The following is a 23,671-nucleotide window of genomic DNA, read 5'->3' on the forward strand; positions in this document are numbered from 1 at the left end:
TGCACATTTGTACTTTCATTCATTCATTTAATATTCTTGCATACTTTCTTTCTTTCTCTCTCTCTCTCTCTCTCTTTCTCTCTCTCACGATAAAGTGGTCTACTAATAGCTAAAAGACAAAATTACATTGGACTAACCATACGCTAGGTAAAAGGTCTTGCGTAAAACGGCAATCGATATTAATTAATACATAATTGTAATTAGAATTACGCTTATATAAGATCTATAAGATCGTGTACGTGTTCGTGTATACTATATACATATATATATATATATGTATAGATATATATATATATATATATATATAGTACGTACATATGTATATAAAATGCTATCCTTTCTCCGCAAACGGTATACGCGATCTACGGGTCTATTCTCCGAGCAATATCATTAAAAATTGGAAAAAAAAAGAAAAAAAAAAAAATTTTGGTTCCATAGAGAGAATCATAGATTAGAGCAAATACTTTAACGATATTCCGCAGAATAAAAAAGAAAAAAAAAAAAAGAAAACAAAAAAAAATAAAAAAGAAAGGGGAAATAAGTATGTCGCATCGACGGAATCTATGGCGAGCTTTATTTCCCCTTTTCTCTCTCTCTCTCTCTTTTCTTCTCTCATGTACGGAAAAAAAAAAGTAAAATAAAATAAAATAAGTGTAACAAAGTTTTAGAAGATGTATGCTCGGAGAGAAGACTCAAAATCGGCTCTAAAGGCTCTAAAGACTCGCTCGCAAATCGGTCGTCTCGATTTTTTCATGATTTTTTTCTGAAGTTATAGGGAAAGGAAAGGAAAAAGTCATCTTGAAGTCAAAAGACGAAGAAAAGGAACAAAAAAGTAGAAAAAGGAAATATAATCAGCGATTCACGATCGAGTCTTTGTCCGGGTTTTGCCGCTACCCTGGCGTCCGTTATAATTATTTTTTCTTTTTCATTTTCGTTCATCCCTTCTCATTAATAATAATAATAATAATAATAATAATAATAATAATAATAATAATAATAATAATAAATGATTAATAATAATCATGACAATATTAGTAGTAATAGTAGTAGTAGTAATAGTAGTACTAATAGTATAGTAATAATAATCATAATCAATAATAATAATAATAATAATAATCAATCAATCAATCAATCAATCAATCAATCAATCAATCAATCAATCAATCAATCAATCATAATGATGATAGTAGCAGTAGTAGAAGTAGTTAATAATAAAAGTATATACTACTGTTATCTATATACGTAATTTGTATATGTGTGTGTTGCGTGTGAGGCTCCCTCCTTTCAGGTCTTAATTCAGCAGCATAATATGTGCACACGTGTATGTATATATGGTATGTGTATGTGTACATGTATGTATATATGTACATACGTGCGTGCGTGCGTGTTCGTTTATTTGTTAATATGTGTCTGTGTCTGTGTGTGTGTGTGCGCGTGTGTTTGTTGATTCTTTTCCTTTTTTATTTTTCCTTTCATTTCATTCCCGTTAATATTAAGAAGAGACGCGATCAGATTCCCGCGAGGTCATCGTCACTCCTTTGGTGATCTTCGGCAGCAACTCAGTACGGGTTGTATTTGGTGCGCTCGGATTTGAATTTGCCGCTGTCAGTTGGTCCGGGCGCACCCGGGCTGCGCATCCTCGGCGTGAACGCCTTGTGCGATCGGTGCACGCCGGTCGTCTGTACAGGTAGCGCCGAGGCGGCAGCGCCAGCAGCGCCACCTAGCAATTCCGTGAGTCCGCCAAGGGCGGTCAGGCTGGATAGGGCGTTCAGGGCTCCTGGCTTGCTTAGCAGCTGAGCCAAGGGGATGGCGCTGGCCAAGGGAGAGGCAGTGGTAGTGGTAGTAGAGGGGGAAGCACTGGCCCCGGATGCCCCGGGAGTGGTACCGCTGCCAGGGGTTTGGGTATTTTGGGCCTCTAGGTTAGCTTTCTGCAGTTCGACACTGGGGAAAAGACACAAAATGTAAAAAAGGTGAGGGCGGGAAAGACGTTTTTCTCAGTTTAAGCATTTCTTTTTTTTTTCTTTTTTTTTTATCTTTTCTTTCTTTCTCTATCTCACTCTCACTCACACGCACACGCTCTCTTCTCTCTCTCTCTCTCTCTCTCTCTCTCTCTCTCTCTCTCTTTCTCTTTCTCTATTTTTATCTCGTAATGAAAAGAATATTTTTAAAAAAGAAGAAGAAGAAGAAGTGGTAGTAGAAGAAGTAGAAGTAGAAGAATATAAAGAAGATAATGAAGATAAAAAGTAGATAGATAGATAGATAAATAAATAAATATATATATTAATTAATTGGAAGAGAGTTTTATATATATATATATATAAGTATAAAATTAGCGGTATGATTCTTTTTTCTTTTTGAAATTTTCAATGAGTAATTCAGAAGGTTGGTTGTGTAAGTAGAAGGTAAAGGGTGAACGATTGAGATTATAAATAGGTTGTAAGATTGCGAATTATGCAAGACGGGCTGAAGGAGATTGACAGATATAAGCATACAATGTGTATATGTATATATATATATATAAAGAAGAAATACGGAGCTTAGGATTAATTAATTTAGGGAAAAAAAGAGTGGAACAGATTTGCGCTCGAGACACATACAAGCTTGTGGCGATCGATCGAGTCCTCAGAGAGAAAAAAGAAAGATTAAAAAAAAACAAAAGAGATGTGATACAAATAATAAGGAAAGGATAAACGAATCTTTTTTTTTCATTGATCGTTATTATTTTTTCGTTTTCTTTTTGGTTTAATCGGTACGATAGAGAAGCCAGCGAGTATGTATATGATCGAGCGAGATTTACTTGTAAAAAGAGCTACGATTTAATAAAAAAAATTAAAAAACGGGCGAAACGAGTGAAGGAAGATTATTTAGAAAAATTAATAAAAATGTGAAAAATAAATAAATCGGAAGGTCCTCTTTTTTTTATCCTTTTCTGTTTTAAAGGCTAAGAGAGCTATATATATATATATATAATGCGCAAGAGGTACTCTATGCAGCGTGACATTCACGTACGCCGGCTACGTGTGTGGTAGAGGAATATATCTTTCTATCTCTCTCTCTCTCTCTTTCTTTCTCTTTTTCTCCCTCTCACGCACACATTCTCTCTCATTCATTCTAACGCTAACGGGCTCGTTCTTCTGGACATCAAATTTTAACCCTTTGTTAATTTCCATTCTCTACCAATTAATACCAGCGAGAGTATGCATTATTTAGTTAAGTATGAGTATCAAAAAAAGAAAAAAAGAAAAACAAAAAAAGAGAGAAATAAAAAGATTATGCTCAATATTAGTTAAAATATATTAAAGAAAAAACGAAAAAAAAAAATTGCTAGGAAAGCACCCTCCAATTAATACGGTCGAAATTATTATGTATGTGCTGTAGGTAGCAAAAATATATATATATACATATACGTAAATGAAAAAAGAGAAATAAGCGATTATATATATATATCAAAACAGTCGCAGTTGAACGAGACGCGCTGCGAAAGATGCGGTGCAAAATGGCAGACATTGAAAAGAGACGAGCACGAGGCTCTATCTCGACTACGTACTCGTCTCTCTCCTTTTCTCTATTTCTCTTTCCTTCTTTCTCAAGGGTAGCAAGGACGAACGAACCGTATACAGACAAAAAAGAAAAGAAAGAAAAAAAAAGAATGGAACAAGTACGCGAGATTTTTTCTTTTCATACGAACGAAGAAAATCGTGTGACTTCTTTTAACATGAAGATCATAACATTTTCATAACATTTTTAAGAAAGAAAATCATTTTGGTCCTTGCAATTACCGTTGAGTTTTCACGAGGAAAATGAAAATTAAAATGGTGTATTCGTTTTTACGTGATTGAAAAGGCATACGACGCTTCGAACGCTCGGTCTTTGTTTTATTTTGATAAATTTATTTTGAATTGAGCGATTTTACGCTTGACGACAAAATGGCCGACCGACCGATCGATCAAAGCGACGACGGCGACATCACGCGGACAAAGTGCCGAAAGAAAATAAAAATATACACACATACGTATGGTTTTTTTTTATATCACATACGTACATGTGTGTGTGTATGTGTATATATATATATATATATATATATATATATATATAACAAATTTGATGAACGATAAAAGAGAGACGACGAGTATGTAGCATAAGAGAAATGAATTTATCAGGGTAAATTCAATATTACTTAATTCCGGTTATTATTATTGCATATAATTGTTAATGCAGTAGCTAAAAAATGCGAGTGAGACAATCTGGAATAAAATATATAAATGGATTATAATTATAAACGTGAGAAAGGTATGTATATGTGTATGTGTGTCTATGTTCCATTTTTTATGCTTCATAATGTATGCTTGTTGTATATATATATATATGCAACAGGGAGAAATCGTGTCTATCGAATGAACCGATCGAACGATCGGCCATTTTTATTTGCTGTCTCTCGTCATCATCATCATCATCATCATCATCATCATCATCATCACCATCATTATCATGTCATTATCATCATCGATGATTATTATCTATGCGTTAGTGACTACAACCACACACCTTTGATCGTCTAACGTCGCCGATATATATATATATATATATATATATATATATATATATATAACGTTGTCCATGTGTTAGTCCCATAGTTCCAATTAATCAACAGACATAGAGAGACAACTATGTATTATTGTATATTTAAATGCCAGCACGACGAGATTATGTGTCCATGTGTGTGTATGTATATATATATATAAATTTAAAAAGCAGGAAGATTCTAAAAACACATTTGTGGACGTACGTACGATTTCGGTAATATAATAAAAAAGCGATGATACACAGCGAGAATAAGCATACAAAAAATTAAGAATGTGTTTGAAAAAAGCGATAACGCTGATGACGAGGAAACGCGTTTTCTCTCTCTTTCTCTCTCTCTCTCCCTGCCCCTCCCTCCCACTCTCTTTGCGTGCTATGCGTGCGTGCGTGCGTACTTTGCTTTAACAAACATTATATTTTCTTGATTACTCTTATCCCGAATGATATAAAAAGAAAGTAAAAAAGAAGAATAAATAAATAAATAAATAAATAAAAAAAAAGAGATTGATAAGCCGTCGATGATTTTTTTCAAACACGTGATTGAATTTACATTCGTGAAGAATATATGTATACATCTATGTACATAATCATAAAAAATAATATATATACATATATATGCGTTAAAAAAGCTGTATTCGTTTATAAAAAAAAAAGGAAGGAAAAGTCGTGTGTTTGTGTGTGTATCGTCATCGCTTGCTTGGGACTCGCGAAAAGGATATTTATCAGTAATCGGTAACGAAGGAACGACCTGCTGGTCTCTCTCTCTCTCTCTCATTCTCTCTTTCTCTCTCTCTCTTTTCTCTCATTCTCTCTCTTTCTCTCTCTCTCTCTCTCTCTACTACAGTGAAATATTTTTTAGCTTTTTTTTCTTTCTTTTTTTTTTTTAAATTGTCGGTATTGATTGCTTGAAAGGACAGCCAGCGACAATTGGGAACAGATGTTGAAAAAACGGAGATGTGTGTCTGCAGGATACTCAAGAAGGTACTGGACCTGGAAGGCAGGACCTGGAAACAAAGGATTAAGACCCTCCTTCTCATCTCCATCTCTATCACCATCACCATCTCCAACTCCATCTCCAACTCCAACTCCAACTCCAACTCCTCCTCCTCGTCCTCCTTGGTGTCGTTATTGCTGTTGTTGTCGTTGTTGCTGTCGTCGTGGTCGTCGTAGTCATCAGGTTTGAAGACGCTGCGAGAATGCGAGGGCTGCTTCCATCTCTCTTTCTCTCTCTCTCTTTCTCACACACACACACCCAGTCTTGCTCAGCCTCACTTTCACTCTCTCACCCTGTTGAATACGTTGAACAACCTCGATGATGTCTTCTCTCTTTCACTCTCTTTCTTTCTCTCTCTTTCACTCTTTCACTCTCTCTTTCTCTCTCTCTCTCTCACTCTGCTGTATGTGTTTAACTTAAAACCTACTCATATCTCACCTGTCTTCTTCTCTGATCTCTTTAAAATCAGTGGTCTGGCACGAAGAGAGATCTTTTTTCTTTTCTTTTTTTTTTTTTTAATCAGATTTTGCTGTATTTCTCATCATTGTATTTTTTTCTTTCTCTCTTTTTTCTTTTTGCCATTTTGAAAATCCTTCGCGCCAGGCCATACATCGTATCGTAACGTTTAGACGACGCGCCGTTCGACGATCATCTTCGGTACATCCATTTTCGCGGAAATGATTTTGTTCATTTGTTTGTTCTTTCTTTTCTCTCCCTTTTTCTCTCTTTCTTTCTTTTTTTTCAGGATTGATTCAGGTTATCGTTTTCGAAAGAACTCGTCGATCGCAGCGTCGTCGATGATCGTGCGGATACGATAAAAATAATAACAAAAGAAAATACATAGAAAAAGAGGAAGAAGAAGAAAAGAAGAATCATGAAGAAGAACGATAAAAAAAGAAAATGGATTAAAAAATACGAAACAATTCTAAATGTCCGAAAAGAATCCGAAAAGATAAAACGAACCGATTAGAAGATCGATATGATCCATCTTTCGAATTAACTTCTGTTTTAAATAATAATATAATTAATAAGGGTAGAACTAAAAGTAAATTAACGACGAAAAAGAAGTAATAAAGAAAAAAGAAAGAAAGAAAGAAGAAGAGACATTGATATATGAGAAGAAGACCGATGAAAATATGTGTGTCAATAAATATTTATATAAAATATATAACATAATATATATCGCTATAATCATACAAAATAATAATTATTATTGTAATATATATGTATATATATACATACATATATATATATATGTATATATGTATATATACATGGCATACCGCTAAATCCACCGCGAAACGTAGCCGGGACGAGTTCGACTGGTTTCTTCGAAGGGTTCCCCCCGCGTTTTCTCTCTGTAGTACGCGTACGTAAAAGAAAAGCGGAGGAGAAAGACAAAATGGCGGACACGAAGAACGTTCGACACGTCCGAACGCTTCATCCTGTCCGCAAAATATCGAATCTTTTATTTCTTTTTTTTTCTCTATCCTTTTGTTTTCTCCGTGCGTGTAATATTTTTTTTCTTTTAGATATTCTCTTTTTTTTGTTTGTTTTCTTTTTTTTTTGGTCATAGAGAGTTTATAAAAAAGGGGGCGAGGGGGTGTTAAGGGGTAAAAAAGGGTCGACGAGGGTGACTGGGGCCCTTGATAGGGTTAAAAGTTACTTGGGCATGTTTTTTGCCTAAGTTAGGTACTGTGACTCACCTCATATTGATGAGATACTGTGCCAACGCAACAGCGTCCGGATTTCCTGTAATGGTGATCGTACGATCCGTGGCACCACCTTCTCTCTCCTCACAGTTGCTAATTCTGATCATAGCACCTGATATCTGACGTATCTCAGCTATCTTTGTACCACCTTTGCCAATGATACAACCAATCAACTCGTTCGGCACTGTCATTTCGTGCGTTTGATTGTTCGCCGCTGGCTGTTGCCGATTCGTGTTGTTCGTACGTAACTGGCTACCCGCTAGTGCCGCCAATGCTATAAAAATGTTTTCTTTTTTATACATCACCGATTAAAAATCAAATTGCGATAGAGACACGTAGATACAATTTACATTATATACGTGTGTGTATGTATATACATATATTTATATATATATATATATACATACGCGCATACACGTATATATTTGAACGATTGAAACACAAGTATTAAAATATCCTCTTGATTAAGGCTTTTATTTTTTTCTAAAAAAGAAAAGAAAAAAAAAAACAAAAAGCACATGACAAAAAAAATGGAAAATAAGAAAAACACTTCAGGGTAGTTTTCTAATCATAAGGTTTCTATGGATTAGGAAAAGAGATAATGTATCCAGCGTTGAGAAAAGCCTGAGAAAAGACATGTGAAATTTATGTATATATATATATATATACATATACATATATATATACATATTTTTATGTATATATATAAAAAAGTAAAAAACATTTAAAACATATTAAACATATATATTAAAACATACATATATATATATATATATATTATATATTATATATATATATACGCGTATAATATATTATGTGTAAGTAATATAATTTTTTGTAAGAGATTGGCAAAAACGTTTTTGAGGAAGGAAATTGTTTTACCTGCCGGATTAATTCCACCGGTATTAGCAGGAGTGGCGAGACTACCAAGGCCCAAAGCCGCCAAGCCAGCAAGAGGATTACTGCCAAGCTTGCCCATCTGAAACAACGACGGAGAAACCCTTCGCTCAACAAAAAAAATGGCTAAGTTTCTAAGGTGGATCACATTGAAATTCGGGGAGCACTGAAGGGAGAGAGGATGCTGTTGCTTTGAAGCCTCACGAAGACACCGATAAACGCATCGAGAAACTCTTTTCAAATTTCAATTGAATTATTTTGTATTTCTTTCTTTCTTTCTTTTTTTTTTATTTTTATTTTAAAGAGAAAGATGGATGATTCTGATCATTCCATCTTTCTCTTTCTTTGTCTCTCTCTCTCTCTCTCTCTTTCTCTCTTGCTCGCTCGTTTTCTTTTTTTGATTCGTTCTCCTTTGTCCTACGATCCTTCGAACGTTTCTCGATCTTTGATCTTGAAAATCAGAATTTTTTTTTCATTTCGATGATCGAACTTTTTTTTACGATTTTTTCTTCATTTTCAGTATTTTACATTTTCTCTTTCTCTCTCTCTCTCTCTTTCATTCACACACTTTCACTCTTTCTTTCTCTCTTCTATTTTATCTATAGCCAATTCATAATACATTTATATATCGATGATGGTACTATATTGAAAATAATTACGTATACTATATTAATTGAATATATCTAAACGAGGGTATTCATTCTTAGTGCTGTCGATGTGCACGTTATGAAACTAACTAATCTTTCAAAGAGAACTAATTTTTAAAACGAGATTCGAGAAAATCGAATCGACGATTGATTCCACCACACACAAATATATATACATACATATGTACAATTTTTTCTTTAATAATATTCTCTATCATCGATTCTTGTTCACGTAAACGTAAATATAAAGATAATGTATAAAGAAAAAAAAAGTGAACAAAAATGAAGACACGGAGACGAATAATTTATATATACATACATAAAGAAAAAAGACAAAAAACAAAAATATCCTCCCGTCATACGAAACGTTGTCGTCGATTCGTTTTCGATATTCAACTATGTTCTAGGATCATGGACGTTTATAAGGAGAGAAGAAAAGTAATGCTTTGCTAGTCTCATTTAGCAGCGATATACTTTCTTCTTAGAAACACGAATTATAAACATATGTATGTATGTATGTATGTATGTATGTATATACATATGGAGGAAACGATCTTTAATTTTTTTACGGGAGAAATATATATATATATATATATATATATATTATCTTGTAGTATATCTATAGCGATATAGACAGCATTTGGTCATCCGAAGATAGGAGGGGTTGTTGTTGCAGGTGGGTTTTGTAATATTGGCGGGAGTAGTAGTTGCTTTCATTATTTACTCGGATGGTAGGAACTTGCAGACTGGGGGAGAATTTAGGATGTAAATATTTCATTAACTATGGACAGAGAGAAATGTTTATATATATAAACATATGTATATGCATATGTTATGTATACCTTCATTCTTTAATTTTGTGAGTATATGTGTATGTATATATATATATATATATATATATATATATATATATATATGTATATACATTATTCAATAATTTTTTGTTTATTTATGAGTGATTCGTACGCATATGTTATGTATACCTACATTCTTTAATTTTATATGTATATGTGTATGTATATATATATATATATGTGTATATACACTATTGAATAATTTTTTGTTCATTTACGTGAACGAAGAGACGAGTGACCGAGAGGGATGATAGAATGTGAAAGTAGATCGAGTTTCGAATAGAGAAGAAAAAGAGAAAGAGATAGAAAGAGTGAGTGAGATAGAGATAGAGATAGAGATAGAGAGAGAGAGAGAGAGAGAGAGAGAGAGAGACTAGCAATTTTCATGCATCTATGTGTTAGTATGTTTGAAAATCGAAGATATATTCGTCGTGATAGATTTATTATAACATGTTTTGATTCTGTATGTTATTTTTTGATATGTATATGTATACTTTTGTTTGGTGAAAATGATCGTTATAGGCGCGATGATAGATATGTAGAATTATAACTCGAGAGAGAAAGGCAAATAGACGGAAGTTAAGAGTTAAAAGAGAAAGAGAATAATTATATCTCGTGGATTTTATTAGAAAAAGAAAAAAAAAAAAATAAAGAAAAATTTAAGAACTTTCATTCCGATAAAAAGAAGAAAAAAAGATAAATAAAATTAAAAAAGGAAAAAGATAAAAAAAAGGAAGAAATATGGTCGTTGTTTAACTTTCTAAATCGATGTACACGATCGAACGGTAAAAGTTAATGATTATTAGCGATGAAAGATTAAAAATGATGGCGAACGAGTTACCTTTAACGATAGGTCAATATACCATATATTTATGCAAGTTACGTATGTTGAATTAATAATTCATGATCCAACAACGTTGATAGCCTTCGAAAGTAATATAATAATATAAATCAATCCTTTCTTTTTGTTCTTTTTTTTTTTTCAATAAAAATTTTTCATATTTCTCAATTTGATAAAATTTAATTTTTTCAATTAAAAGTTTCGATCGTATTTATATCACTTCATTTTCCTTTTTTTTTCCATTTATGGAAACTATGTAAAAAAAGTTTCCATAAAAAAAAAAAAAAAACATTTAGTATATACTAGGATAATATATAATATATATATTAGCAATTTTCGAGGAGCACTAATAAATTTCAAATAATTAAGTTTGTTTATAGTGTTACAAACACAAACGACAACAATGATAGATAAAATAATAATAACGAAGACTAATAATAATAATAATAATAATAATAATAATAATAATAATAATAACAATAATAACAATAACAACAATAATAACAAAGGATAAGATCAAAGAAGAAAAATAAAAAAAAAGATGTACAACGATAACAGTAAGAAGGAATGAGGAAAACAAAAATTATTCTTTCTGTCTCAATCTCTTTTTCTCTCGCAATTTGACGAAGAGAGAAAAAAGAGGGAGAGACGGATGTGTTTGTACGTATGTATACGTGTATATAGGGTGGCAAAGGTCGAAGGATTTTCTCGTTTTTCTTTTAAAATTTTTTTCCTTTTACTTTGAATCGTGGATAAAAATTCGCATCCCTCTTAAATAAATAAATGAATTTCACCGAGTACCGGAAGTACGAATCGATCTATCTTCTAACAATGTTTTCTAAACTAACATAACGTGCACGTGACTTCGTTTATTAAAGGATGTTTTTAAATTTATGACGAACGCCACGACGACGACGGCTAATACACGCTTTTATAAATATATATCTATCTATCTATCTATCTATCTCTTTTTCTCTTTCTCTTTTTCTACGCTCTTTTTAAATCTCGGACAAAAATGCCACTCTTCTCCCCTCACGAAAGACGTCCCTTTGAAGCCATCCACTTTTGATTTATGAGACGTTGGTTGTATACTGTAATACGCGAATTCGCAGCCAGCAGGTGTATCCAACCATTCTCTGGACAGAACAAGCTTTCTCTCTCTCTCTCACACACACACACATATATTCGTCACTCGTTCTGTCTCTGTCTGTCTCACTGTTCAGCGTTTATCAATGTACAACACGTAACATAACGTGCGAAAGTGGAATGTCAAAGGTTATATTATACCGAGCATAGTTCTCTTTTATAAACAAGAAAATTAACGTCGTGACGTTCAGATTTTGGAAAAAAAAGATAAAATGAAGTAAAAAAAGAAAAACAAATAATAATAATAATAATAATAATAATAATAATAATAATAATAATAATAGTAATAGTAATAATAATAATAGTAATAAATGGAAAAAGAAATTCTATCCTATTTCCCTTTTCATATTTTTTTTTCCTTCGATATTCGCGATATCTCCAAATATCTATATTTAATAAAATGGATCATTATCCTCTAACCTGCTGAAGAGAGGATACGGTGGATACATTTTGTTTATTTTTAATTTTTTTATTTTACTTTTATTCTTTTTTTTTTTTTTTGTTAAGGGCAGCCCACCCTCGCGCTATCTTCTCGCTGAATTCGTAGCTATGTATCTATATCTATATATATATTAAAAAAAGGGGGGGAAAATGAAAAAAAAAAGAAAAGTGCACGAAGCCATGCTCTTCTAAAAAAAGGGGTAGTAGGGTGGAATGGGGTGGGACGAGGGAGGAACCTCGGAAACGTGAAGATTTTTCTAATTGAAGGTTGATACTGCTGTTATAATAGAAAGGATGTTGAACTTAAGGGATGAAAAAATTAATTAGGGAGTCGACATCGGTCGTGAAAGAGGGTGCGGAAGAAGAGACAGGAGAGGGATGTTGGGGGACAGGGGATGAAGAAGAAAAAAAATGGTGATATGTTATACGATAGAGATATTCTCGAAAGCGAGATGGTGAATGAGAGAAGCTGTATGTATGCTCGCGCGTTAGGACGATGAAAGCGTAAATTTTTTTTCTTTCCTTTTTTATGGGAGGTATTTCTTTTTTTTTTTTAATTCTTTAATAGGTATTCGTTTCTTTTTTTTTTGCATGTTACATCGCACAATTTTGACAATTTTGACATTTTCTATAAAGATAATTTCTACGATAAATTTGTGTTTGACTGTTTAAAAAAAAAAAAAAAAAAAGAAAAAAAAGAGAGAGGAAGAGAAAAGAGAAGAAAAAAATTTGTTAACTTGACAACTTGTAATTCTTTTTCCTTTTTCTTCTTTTTTTTTTTGAATTTTTTTGGTTTAGGTTTGACGATTGTCAAGCATCGAGATTTATTAACGATAGATAAAACCGAGAAAAATTTTATATTGGAAAAATCAGAGAAGAAAGGTTTATGAGAAAAAATGGTCAAGTGTGCGGACTATAAGCGGGATATTCTTTTGGGATTGACAGGCTTTTGTATAAAAATAAAAAGGAAAAAGAAAAATGAAGAAAGAAAAAAAAAGAGAGAGAGAGAGAAAAAAATAACTGATAAGAGATAAAGAATAGAATAAAAATAACGAATACTTTAAACGAGGACAAAAAGCAAATGAGATATACATATACGAGAAGAGAGAAAAAATATATATATACATATATATGTATATAAGAATATATATATATATGTATGTATGTATACGTACGCGTATATGTATATCCGTGTTTTGTAAGCCGAAAATTCGACAGACACAGATTGATAAAAAGAAAGAAAAAAGTAAATAAATAAAGAAGGATACTCAATTAAAAAATAAGTAAATAAGTAAATAAATAAATAAACAAAAATAAAAAAAAATGAAAAAGAAAAAACTTAAATAGTATATTAGGGATCGTGAGAAATAGATAAAAAGCGCAACATGGTAATAATTATACCTATGTAAATCTACCTTTTCTCGTGCCACACATGCATATTTTTTGTTGTAGTTGTAGTTGTTTATCTTTTACCGCACGTGTATACGTATATAATATATATATATATATATATATATATATATATATATACACATATATGTCTATATACCTATATAATGTGATATATATGTATATATGCGTATATACACATCATATATGTACATGTAGATATATATCGCGTTCGAAATCGCTCTCTTGTTGTTTATTATCCATCGTTAAAATATTATAATATCTTATCTTTTTTTTGTGTTTTCTGTAGCGTTTCCCATAGGTTTAACAAAGCTATTATTATTGATGATAATGGACCCACCCTCTCGAACAACGTTTCGTTCGAGAAAAGTGGCTCATTGTGAGATAGAAAAAAGCAGAATGTGATTAAACTAGAAAGATACAAAAAGATAGAAAGAGAAAATGGAGTATATTAAAAAAGAAAAAAAAAGAAAAGATAAGAAAAGCATTACAATAAAAAAAAAGAAAGAAGAAAAAGAATGAGAAAGAAAAAGAGAGACAGAGAGAGAGAGAAATGGAAAGATAAAAACCCAAAACGATTAACGATATTTAAAAAAAAAGGATCATATTTCCGTATAAATTATCCGTTCTTTTTTTTTTTATCGAAATATATAAAATCAAGAAAGACAAGGCCATTAATAGTTCAACGTTCGAAGGGATACGTAAAAAAAAATCCCAGAAATATTTTCAAGCTCCGTTAACACGAACGAGATGACATTTTGATAACGATATTTATCAATTGATTATTGTTTTCTGGATTAAAAAAAAGTAAAAAAAAAACAAAAGAAAAAGATAAGAGAATTTTTATTTCGTCGAATACGAACAATACGAATTGGATCGATTGCACGCATCCGACACGAATCAATGATTTTCGACCAATTTGATTTTAATTTTTCGAACGAATAGTTGGATCCGCCGTGTCGGAGTGAACAGCAAAAACCGAAAAAAAAAGTAAAAAAAAACTGAACAAAAGAGAGAGAGAGAGAGAGAGAGAGAGAGAGAGAAAGAGAGAGAGAGAGAGAGAGAAATAAAAATGGATCGAGGAAATATGCAGACCGAAAAGAGGAGAGATATTCAGACGAATGAACGGATGAAAAAAGAGACATAGTGAGAGAGATAGAAAGAGACAGAGACAGAGACAGAGAGACAGAGAGAGAGAGAGACAGAGAGAGAGAGAGAGAGAGAGAGAGAGAGAGAGAGGATCAGGGGGTTGTTCGAACGCGCCCTTTTAATAATTCACTCCGTCAACAGAGAACGGAGGGAGAAAAAGAGAAAGAAAGATAGATGCAGAAAAAGAGAAAAAAGAGAGGAAGGGAGAGAGAGAGAGAGAGAGAGAGAGAGAGAGAGAGAGAGAGATGCAGTAGCAGCAACAGCAGCAGCAGCAGCGTCGACAGCATCGGCGTGGCAATGTTTGCCCTTTCGTTCGAGCCGTACGCAGAAAAAGAGTTCCTAATTAGCAAACGTTCGCGGAAAAGCTGGTAATTATGTTTGCTGGAGCCCACCATCGAGCTCGTCGGACGACAAGAGAGAGAAAAAGAGAGAAAAAGAGATAGATAGAGAGAAAGTGGGAGAGAAGGGAGAAAGAGAAAAAATGAAACAGGTCTGACTAAATCAATATCGATCGTTTCATTCCTCTCTCACTGTTCTGAGCTCGATGTATAAACAGACTAACGAAAAAACTAAAGAAAGAAGTAGAGATAAATAAATAAGTAAATAAATAAATAAATAAATAAATAAATAAATAAATAAATGAAAGACGATGGGAAGAGAGAAAATGGCGGCGTCGATCCGTACAAACTCGCGAGTTCGTCCTCTTTAATTTCCATGGTTGTTTATGTGGACAAAATTAAATAGAAAAAAAATAAAAGAAGAATAAAGCGAAGAAAGAAAAAATGAATAAAGGGAGGAAGAAGGAGAGAAAGCAAAATAGGAAAAAGGAAAAATACAAAAATAAAATATAGTAACGAGGAGAGGAATGGGAGAATATATTATGACGTTGAAAAAAAATTTTGCGATAATATTCGATTAATTAAGGGAGAGAGAAAAAGAGAGAGAGAGAGAGAGAGAGAGAGAGAGAGAAAAGAGAAGAAAATTCGAAAAATAGAAAAGAGGAAAAAACGAAATAGCGTTGTAATCGAGAAATATCAAAAATTTGAAAACGTGAAAAACGAGATAATAAAAAAAGAATAAATAAAAAAAAAAAGAAAGAAAAACTGAATTCCGTTATCAAAATGTCGTATTCGTGATTGGACTAGAGCAGAATTTTTTTGTGTATTTCTAATGATTTTTATTGAACATCATCATCATCATCATCATCATCACTATCATCATTATTATCATCGTCGTCGTCGTCATCGTCATCATCACCATCATCATCATCACTATCACCATCACCACCACCACCGTCACCATCATCACCATCATCATCATCATCGTCATTTCTCTCTCTCCGTAGTAAACTGGTTTTCGAACTCGTTTATAACCCTCCCGCCAACCCAACCCCATTTTCCTCTATCATTAGTTCATTCGTTTCTTCCTTTTATTCGATCGATAGATCATACCGATCGTTTGAAAATCGATCCTTGAAAAATGTGTCTTAATTCGCGACGACGCGTCTATCGTACGACTCACGTGAGTTATTAAAAGCGAATAATCCATGCGAAGCTTATCCCTCAATCGACGATCGATAAGAACCACGAAATGATTATTTTTCATTTCGAGATTCTTTTCGCCGTTCGACGACGACGTTCAATTTTATCGTCTCTCCGTGACGATCGTCCTACATTCATGATTTTCTTTCGTTCGTTTCAATGGAGTAACATTTAATTCGTTATTCTTTTCTTTTTCATTCTTTCTTTCTTTCTTTCTTTCATTTTTTTTTTAATATGTCGTTTCGATGCTTTGTTATAAAAAATGGTTTCAAAGAAACAAAACTTTTTTTTTTTTTTAAGTAAGCAATAGAAAAAATAAACAATCGTCGAAATTGCATCGTCGACGATCGTTGCGGAGATATAAATAATAACAATAATAATCTTATTGAATTAGACATATATACGTTAATATATTATATAAAAAAAATATATATATATGCGCATATTAATAATCTCATATTACAATCTTTATTATTTATATTGTTGTTATTGTTATTTTTATATATGTAATTATATTATATTATTATAAGTATATAACAATAAATTATATATTTGACATAATAATATCATTATATTACACATATACATATACACATATATGTGTGTGTGTGTGTGTTGTTATTATTATTGTTACTATTTATTTTTACGGTGTTTGAAAAGATCTTGCTCGAGCGTACGACGAGAGACATTATGTAGTAACGATTTTTTTATGATAAAGAGAGATAAAGAATAGAAAAAGAAGAAGTACAAAAAGTAGGGAAAAAAGTAGAAGAAAAAGAAGAGAGAAAGAGATAGAGTTGACTTTATACAAGATTTTCAACTAAGTTATTCGACGAGAGCACCTTTTAGCATCACCACTAAAAGTAATAAAAGTTGCCCCGTTTATGTTGTCATTTAAACCGTAAGTTTAATCGTCCGCGTGATACACATCTACTCGTTACGACTACTATTTGCATATTGCGGTAATTGCTATCCCGTATTCAAAACGGCAACCCGTTGCTCGGTCGACGGACTCTTGACACCTTTTTCCATCTTTTACGCGTTAGACAGAGACAAATAGAGACAGAAAGAGAGAGAGAGAGGAAGAGAGGGGAGAAAGAAGAAATTATGTATGGGTATGGGCAATGAGGGGAGAGGGAGAAATAACAAGAAAAAATATAAAAATCACGAAGAACAAACGCAGTAAAATAAATTTAAAAAAAATATATATATATGTATATAGAAAGAGAGAGAGAGAGAGAGAGAGAAGAAATTATGATGAAAAAAAGAGTAAAAAAATTATGTAGAATAAATGATAGAAAATAAATAAATAAATAAAATGAAATAAAAAAATAATGAAATCAAAACCATAAATTCGTTTGATATAAAATTTTAGAAGAAAAAAAGGAGGACGGAGAAAGAGAGAACGAATTATGATGGGGAGAAAAAAATGAAAAAAAAGAAAAGAAAAGAAAAGATTATAAAAATCACGAAAAACAAACGAACAAAAATGAAATAAAATGGAATGAAATAGAATAAAACAAAACAAGAAAAGAAATAATAATAATAATAATAACAACAATAATAATAAAAGTTTCATGTGAAATTCGTCTGACACAAAATTTGTAGAGAAAAAAGAAAACGGGTCTCAACGGAAACATCTTTCTCTTCTTTTGTAAAACAATTTTTCTTTCTTTCTTTTTCTTTTTCCTTTTTTCTCTCGAAAGTTGGAAAAATCGTTGCAATTCGTCGTCGTCGTCGTCGTCGTCGACAAAGTTGCGCGTGTAGTAAACGGCATGCACGAAACTTCCTCTCTATGCACAAAGTAAAGAGGAAGAGAGAAAGATAGAGAGATAGAGAGATAGAGAGAGAGAGAGAAAAAAATAGAGAGAGTAATAGTAGAAGTACAGCCACAAGCGATTTTCGATCTTTCTTTCTTTCTTTTTTTCTCTTTTTTCCCTATTGCTGCAAAAGAGAAATAAAAAGAAAAAGAAAAGAGCGAGAAAGAGAAAGGGCAAAGAATTCATATTCAACCAAATATCAATCGCAAGCATGCGGAAGTAAAGAGAGAGAGAGCGAGAGATAGATAGATAGATAGATAGATAGATAGATGGATAGATAAAGATAGATAGAGACATATACACTTAGACACTGGTCCAGGATAATGAAAAGGTGTGTGTATATGTATATGTGTATTAGAGAAAGAGAGAGAGAGAGAAAGGGAGAAGGAGAGAGAGAGATATTGATATAAAAAAAAAGATAATAATTATAAAAAGTCAATTAAACGGAAAACATTGAAGAAAATAACGAAGGAAGATATATAAAGAGAAAGAGAAAGAGAAAGAGATAGAGATAGAGATGGGGAGGAGGGAGAGAGAGAGAGAGAGAGAGAGAGAGAGAGAGAGAGAGAGAGAGATACAATAATATAATACATACATGTATACATAAAGATTAATTTACGTATACATATAAACATAGAGACAAATAAACACCCAATATATGCATACACATAATAACACGTAATGATATATGCAACATTAACGTGCGATATATAGGAAAAGCAAAAAAAAAAGCCGAATCTCCGAAGCTCGTGACCTCATAATCGTTTTTTCCTCTTTTTCATCGTATCTAGTTATTTCCTAATTTAGCAAAAAGCTATTAATTGCACGATCCAAGATGGTACATTAACACACACACTCGCTTATATCGCGATTTTTTTTTTCTTCCTGAGATTATTAGAGATAAGATTTTGTAGGTAAGATTTCTCGTTATCAAGAAAGGGGAACTCGTCTTTGACGAGGAAGTAGAGAAGAAAAAATCAAAAAAAAAAAAAAAAGAAAGAAAAAAATTAAATTTAAAAAAAAATAGAAAAAGGAAGAAAATAAGAAATAAAAAAATATATATATATATATATATATATATATATATATATATATATATATATAAAGAAATGAGAACGATAGGTAATGAGGTTGGACGGTAAACGTCGAAAATATAAGTTGAGCTCATTTTATATTGCATCCTGACGATCCTTTTACTCCAAGTAAAGGAAAAGGAAAAAGAAAAGAAAGAAAAGAAAGAAAAAAAGAAAAAGAAAAAAAATATATCGAAGAGAGAGAGAGAGAGACAGGAAAAAGAAAAAAAAAAGAGAGACAGAGAGGCAGAGATAGAGAAAGAGAGAAATAAGAAAGGATCAATAGACTTTGATAACGAAAATACTTGAAGAAAATTCAGAGAGGAAATCTAAAGGTCTTTTGACTTCTGATACTCTCGTCTTAGAGAAAAGGTAAGAGAGAGATAGAGATATAGATACACAGAGAGAACGAGAAAGAGAGAGAGAGAGAGAGAAAGAAAGGAGTGATACTGAAGAGACTATTACGAATACTCGTTAATAGACGATGATGAATAGTCACGCTATCGGAGTAGACGTTTAGCAAAACGCGCAGTCTTGAATTTTCGTTCCAGAAAAAGACATTCACTAAATAATCTCTGTAAAAGATTTATCTCTTTTTTTTTTTTTGTAGAGATCAAATAGAAAAGAGATAAAGAGAATTAGAAATGATCTTTTTTCTTTCTTTTTCTCTCTCACACTCTTTCTGGAAGATTTTCTCGAGACTGTACGTATTTGGAGTGACGGGGAAAAACATCGAGCAAAAAAGCCATGGTATTTTCGAGGTTTATTGATGCGTGTTATATGGTGATAAGGTAATAGAAAAGAGATAGACAGATAGAGATAGAGAAAGTAAGAGAGAGAGAGAGAGAGAGAGAGAAAGGATGAAAAGGTATGGGACAAAAGTGTAAGGGTTTCCAGGTGGCCTAAGAGTTTCGTGTAACGTTATTTTGAATCGATAAATTTTCTTCTTGCTTCTTTTTTGTTGTTTGTTATTGTTATTGTTGATGTTGTTGTTTTTGTTTTTTTTCCCTCTTTTGTATCAAATCGAGACACCTTCGGCCATATTGGCATTGCTAACGAAACGAGATTTGAAATTGATAGATCTTAATAGACGCGATAGATTTCTTTTTCTTTTTTCTCTCTTTTTTTGATTCGAGAATAAAATTTGATTTGAATGGAATTTAATATCAAACGATTTAACTTTTCTACGATTTAATATATAGTAACGAAATCGGTAATTTGTTTCGATCGATCGACGATCGAACGAATTCTCTTTTTTTTTATCTTCGAATTAATCACAATATTAACAACGATCTCTAGTCGTATATAATAATACGATTAGACATTTGGTGTGCCGATAGTAGGCGTTCAAGGACTTCAATATTCGAAATCCTATTAGTTCAATTGTCGAAGGACAAAGAGAAAAAGTATTAAGCTACCGATTGTTAATCGGTTTAAATCAACGGTTAACATTTTCATCGCGAAAATAGAAAAATAGAGAATTTTCCGTTAAGATTATTCGATTACGATAGTTAAGAATCGATAGTTAAGAAAGTGATAACGAGTCGAGTTAAACGAAATATCAAAGTTCTTCGAGATAACGATGATAAATATTAGATGGAAAGAGAAGACAAATATATAATAATAACGATGATGATGATGATGATGTTGATAATGCACGTTCGAGAGTTGTTTACGAAAAGATTGTTTTTCTCGCAGTTATTACTATTGTTTTCTTTTTTGTTATTGTTAACCGTGCCAATTTGACCTTGGGTTGTTTACAACGGTCCATGAATCAGGATTTATCATGATTTGGTGCAAGGATATAGATCGTTTTTTTCTATTCAATAGAAAAGTTGAGTTTTTCTTATATACGAAATAAAAACTGTATATAATAATATATTCAGCAATTTTTTTCTTTTTTTTTTTTTTTTCATGAAAAATCGTATTTCCTTTTCGTCTTCGATATCAGAAAAATTTTGTCATCGCGAAAAGAGTCGAATTTTTTTTCTTCTTTCTCTTTTTTGTATTAAAGACGATGATTTTGACAAAATACGATATTCGATATACTTTCTCGAGATATTTTTTTATGTAAGACGCGATATATAAAAGTAAAATAAATTTTATAACAAAAATCAAAAGTGGATATTTTCGATACCATAAAATTTTTTGCGTTAAATAAAAAAAAAAAAAAGAAAGAAAGAAAGAAAGAAAGAAAAAAGAAAGAGGAAGGATCAAGTTTTGTTATACGATTATAAAAAATAAAATTAAATGAAATTAAAAAAAAATGATTCCTTCGTAACACGAACGGAGCAAATTTTTTTCTTCGATCGTACGAGAGAAAAAAAAGAATTAAAAAAAAAAGAAAAGAAAAGAAAATGAATAAAAAAAGAACGAGAAGAAATCGAATTTACGATCGCTTTTAGAAAATATAGTCTTCCGAACGGTCACCGTTAATTTTCCAGCGGTCACGAGGGTAATCCTTTTCTATGACATACTGACGAACAAGACTAAGAGAGACTCGAGTTAATGACGATATCCCCTGACCCGTGGCTAGAATTTCAAAACCCACCACCTTGTCTCGCAACGTATGTACAATGTTGGCACCAACTAAATTGCGTGATCGTAGCCTTGTGTGTTTGCTTGGTTACTCGTAACGTAGAGGGTGTGAAAGGCCCTTTTAACGTTCAATATCACTGGAGAGCACCTACTAGAGAGAATAAGTACTTGCTGGCCTTTGCGTTTATCCGACAATTAATGAACGAAGGAAACCGATCTACAATTATATTAAATTATAACAAAGAAAATTTAGCTAGAGTTTTATTGCTAAATACCGAAGATCTAATATCGAGTAAAGAAACGGAATAAATAAATAAATAAAGAGAGAGAGAAGAAAAAAACGAAAAGAAAAATCATCATCGTCTGATTCTTTGTACCAAAAGATAAGATAAAACCTGCCAAGGGTTAAGGACAAAAGTGGATATAACGAACAAGAAGAAAAAGAAGTAGTAGAGTAGTAGAAGTGATAGTAGAAGTAGTAGAAGTAGAAGTAGTAGTAGTAGTAGAGTTGGATGCATGTGTAAGTGAACTATGTATATATATGTGTGTAGGAGTGTATCAGAAAAGAGAAGACAGATACATATACATATACATATATATATATATATATACACATAGAATACAAATGTACGTATATATGTATATACACATATACATATACTTATATACATATACACATACACATATATACACACATATACACACACATATATACAGATATATGTATATATAGATGATATCAATCAACGGAAGGTGGTAAAGTTTGAGCGGTAGTGAAGGTATAAGGGGTGGTTTAAGGGTGGCAGTAGACGGTTGTTCTTGGTGGATTGGGGTGGATCACGAAAAACAAAAGACTTACGGCGTCTGCCACGAGGTGTGCGGGCGGGAGGGCTGCCTGCAAGTGTCCACTCTTCAGCAGGGGGTCGGCGAGGCCTGCCACGCTGGCGTGTAAGGGGCTTGGGTGTAGAGGATGATGTGGGCTGGTAAGGTGGGCGGTGGATAGGAGCGGATGCCCGTGAGAAGCGGCAAAGGCCGAGGAGGAAGGGTGGGCCGCGAAGGGCGAGGTCGTCAAAGTTTGGGTGTTCAGCGAGGGCGGGGTGGGCCCGGCAGCGGGCGCGGGCAATGGCAATACTGTACTTACGTCCGAGTGGGCGGGCACCGCGTAATTACCCTGGATGGTGTAGGCTTGCCCACCAGCCAGGATCAGTGGCCCACCAACTTGGGGTTTGGGGCGATAAGGGATCGTGGCACCTTTGGGAGGGGACTGAAACAGAAAAAAGAACAACGCACGAAGCCGAATACAGTGATTAAGTTCATTTCTTTGTATCGTTAGACATTTATTACTTATGTTTGTATATTTGTATACTTGTATATATATATATGAGTTTTCAGAGTTACATTTTGATGAGGTAGTTTTCAATGATTTAACGATTTATTATTTCGTTCAATAGATATCATTCGAAATGGTTTAGATGAAGGTAAAATTCTTTTTTCTTTTTTATTCTTCTTCCTCTTCTTTCTCGTTTCTGAATAAATCAATTGAATATTTGGGATCGTTTTTACAGAAGGTTGTTATAATTTCTCAATGAGATAGGTATTGGAGAGGTTTCAATTACGATAGAGAATCGTCGAAACTGTTAATGTTTAAATTACTATCTTATGTATTATTATATCGTTCCATAAGTAATGTCGCTTTCTTTCTTTCTTTCTTTTTTTTTTTTATCGGTCGACTCGTTTTATTAGAATACGCAAAATGTTCGAAGTAATTGCTTATCGTTTTAATGTTACACACGTCGATTTAAGATCGAGAAAATAAACGTTGTCACGGACTTATCGAAGAATTATTTCAAACTTATTTTTCAATATATTCTTGCTAACGACAATAACAGCAATAAATGGAATATGTCAAATTTATGATCCGTGTACTAAGCAAAAGTTTGTAACGTATAATAACGAATCTAAAGTCAAAGAAGATTCGTTCAGGGAACTATCGAGACTCGAGGACGAAGAAAAAGACTTTGTATGTC

General features: G+C 32.6%; 1 protein-coding gene across 6 annotated transcripts in view; it reads right to left on the reverse strand.

Annotated features, from left to right (window-relative positions):
• Positions 1-23,671, reverse strand: part of LOC127062415 (poly(rC)-binding protein 3) — a 195,488-nt gene that overhangs the window by 21,607 nt on the left and 150,210 nt on the right. For 3 of the 6 annotated variants that reach the window (XM_050990588.1, XM_050990587.1, XM_050990589.1), the window contains exons 5-8: positions 22,504-22,908; positions 8,170-8,266; positions 7,282-7,561; positions 1-1,941 (exon numbers count right to left, since the gene is read on the reverse strand). The exon at positions 1-1,941 is cut by the window's left edge and continues 78 nt beyond it. In XM_050990588.1, the coding sequence (XP_050846545.1) occupies positions 1,560-1,941; positions 7,282-7,561; positions 8,170-8,266; positions 22,504-22,908 (1,164 nt within the window). In that variant the 3' untranslated portion in view covers positions 1-1,559. The remainder of the gene's footprint in view (positions 1,942-7,281; positions 7,562-8,169; positions 8,267-22,503; positions 22,909-23,671) is intronic. The other 3 variants (XM_050990590.1, XM_050990592.1, XM_050990593.1) reach the window with 3 other exon arrangements.

This window comes from Vespula vulgaris, chromosome 3 (assembly GCF_905475345.1).
Source record: "Vespula vulgaris chromosome 3, iyVesVulg1.1, whole genome shotgun sequence".
Classification (NCBI taxonomy): Eukaryota; Metazoa; Arthropoda; class Insecta; order Hymenoptera; family Vespidae; genus Vespula; species Vespula vulgaris.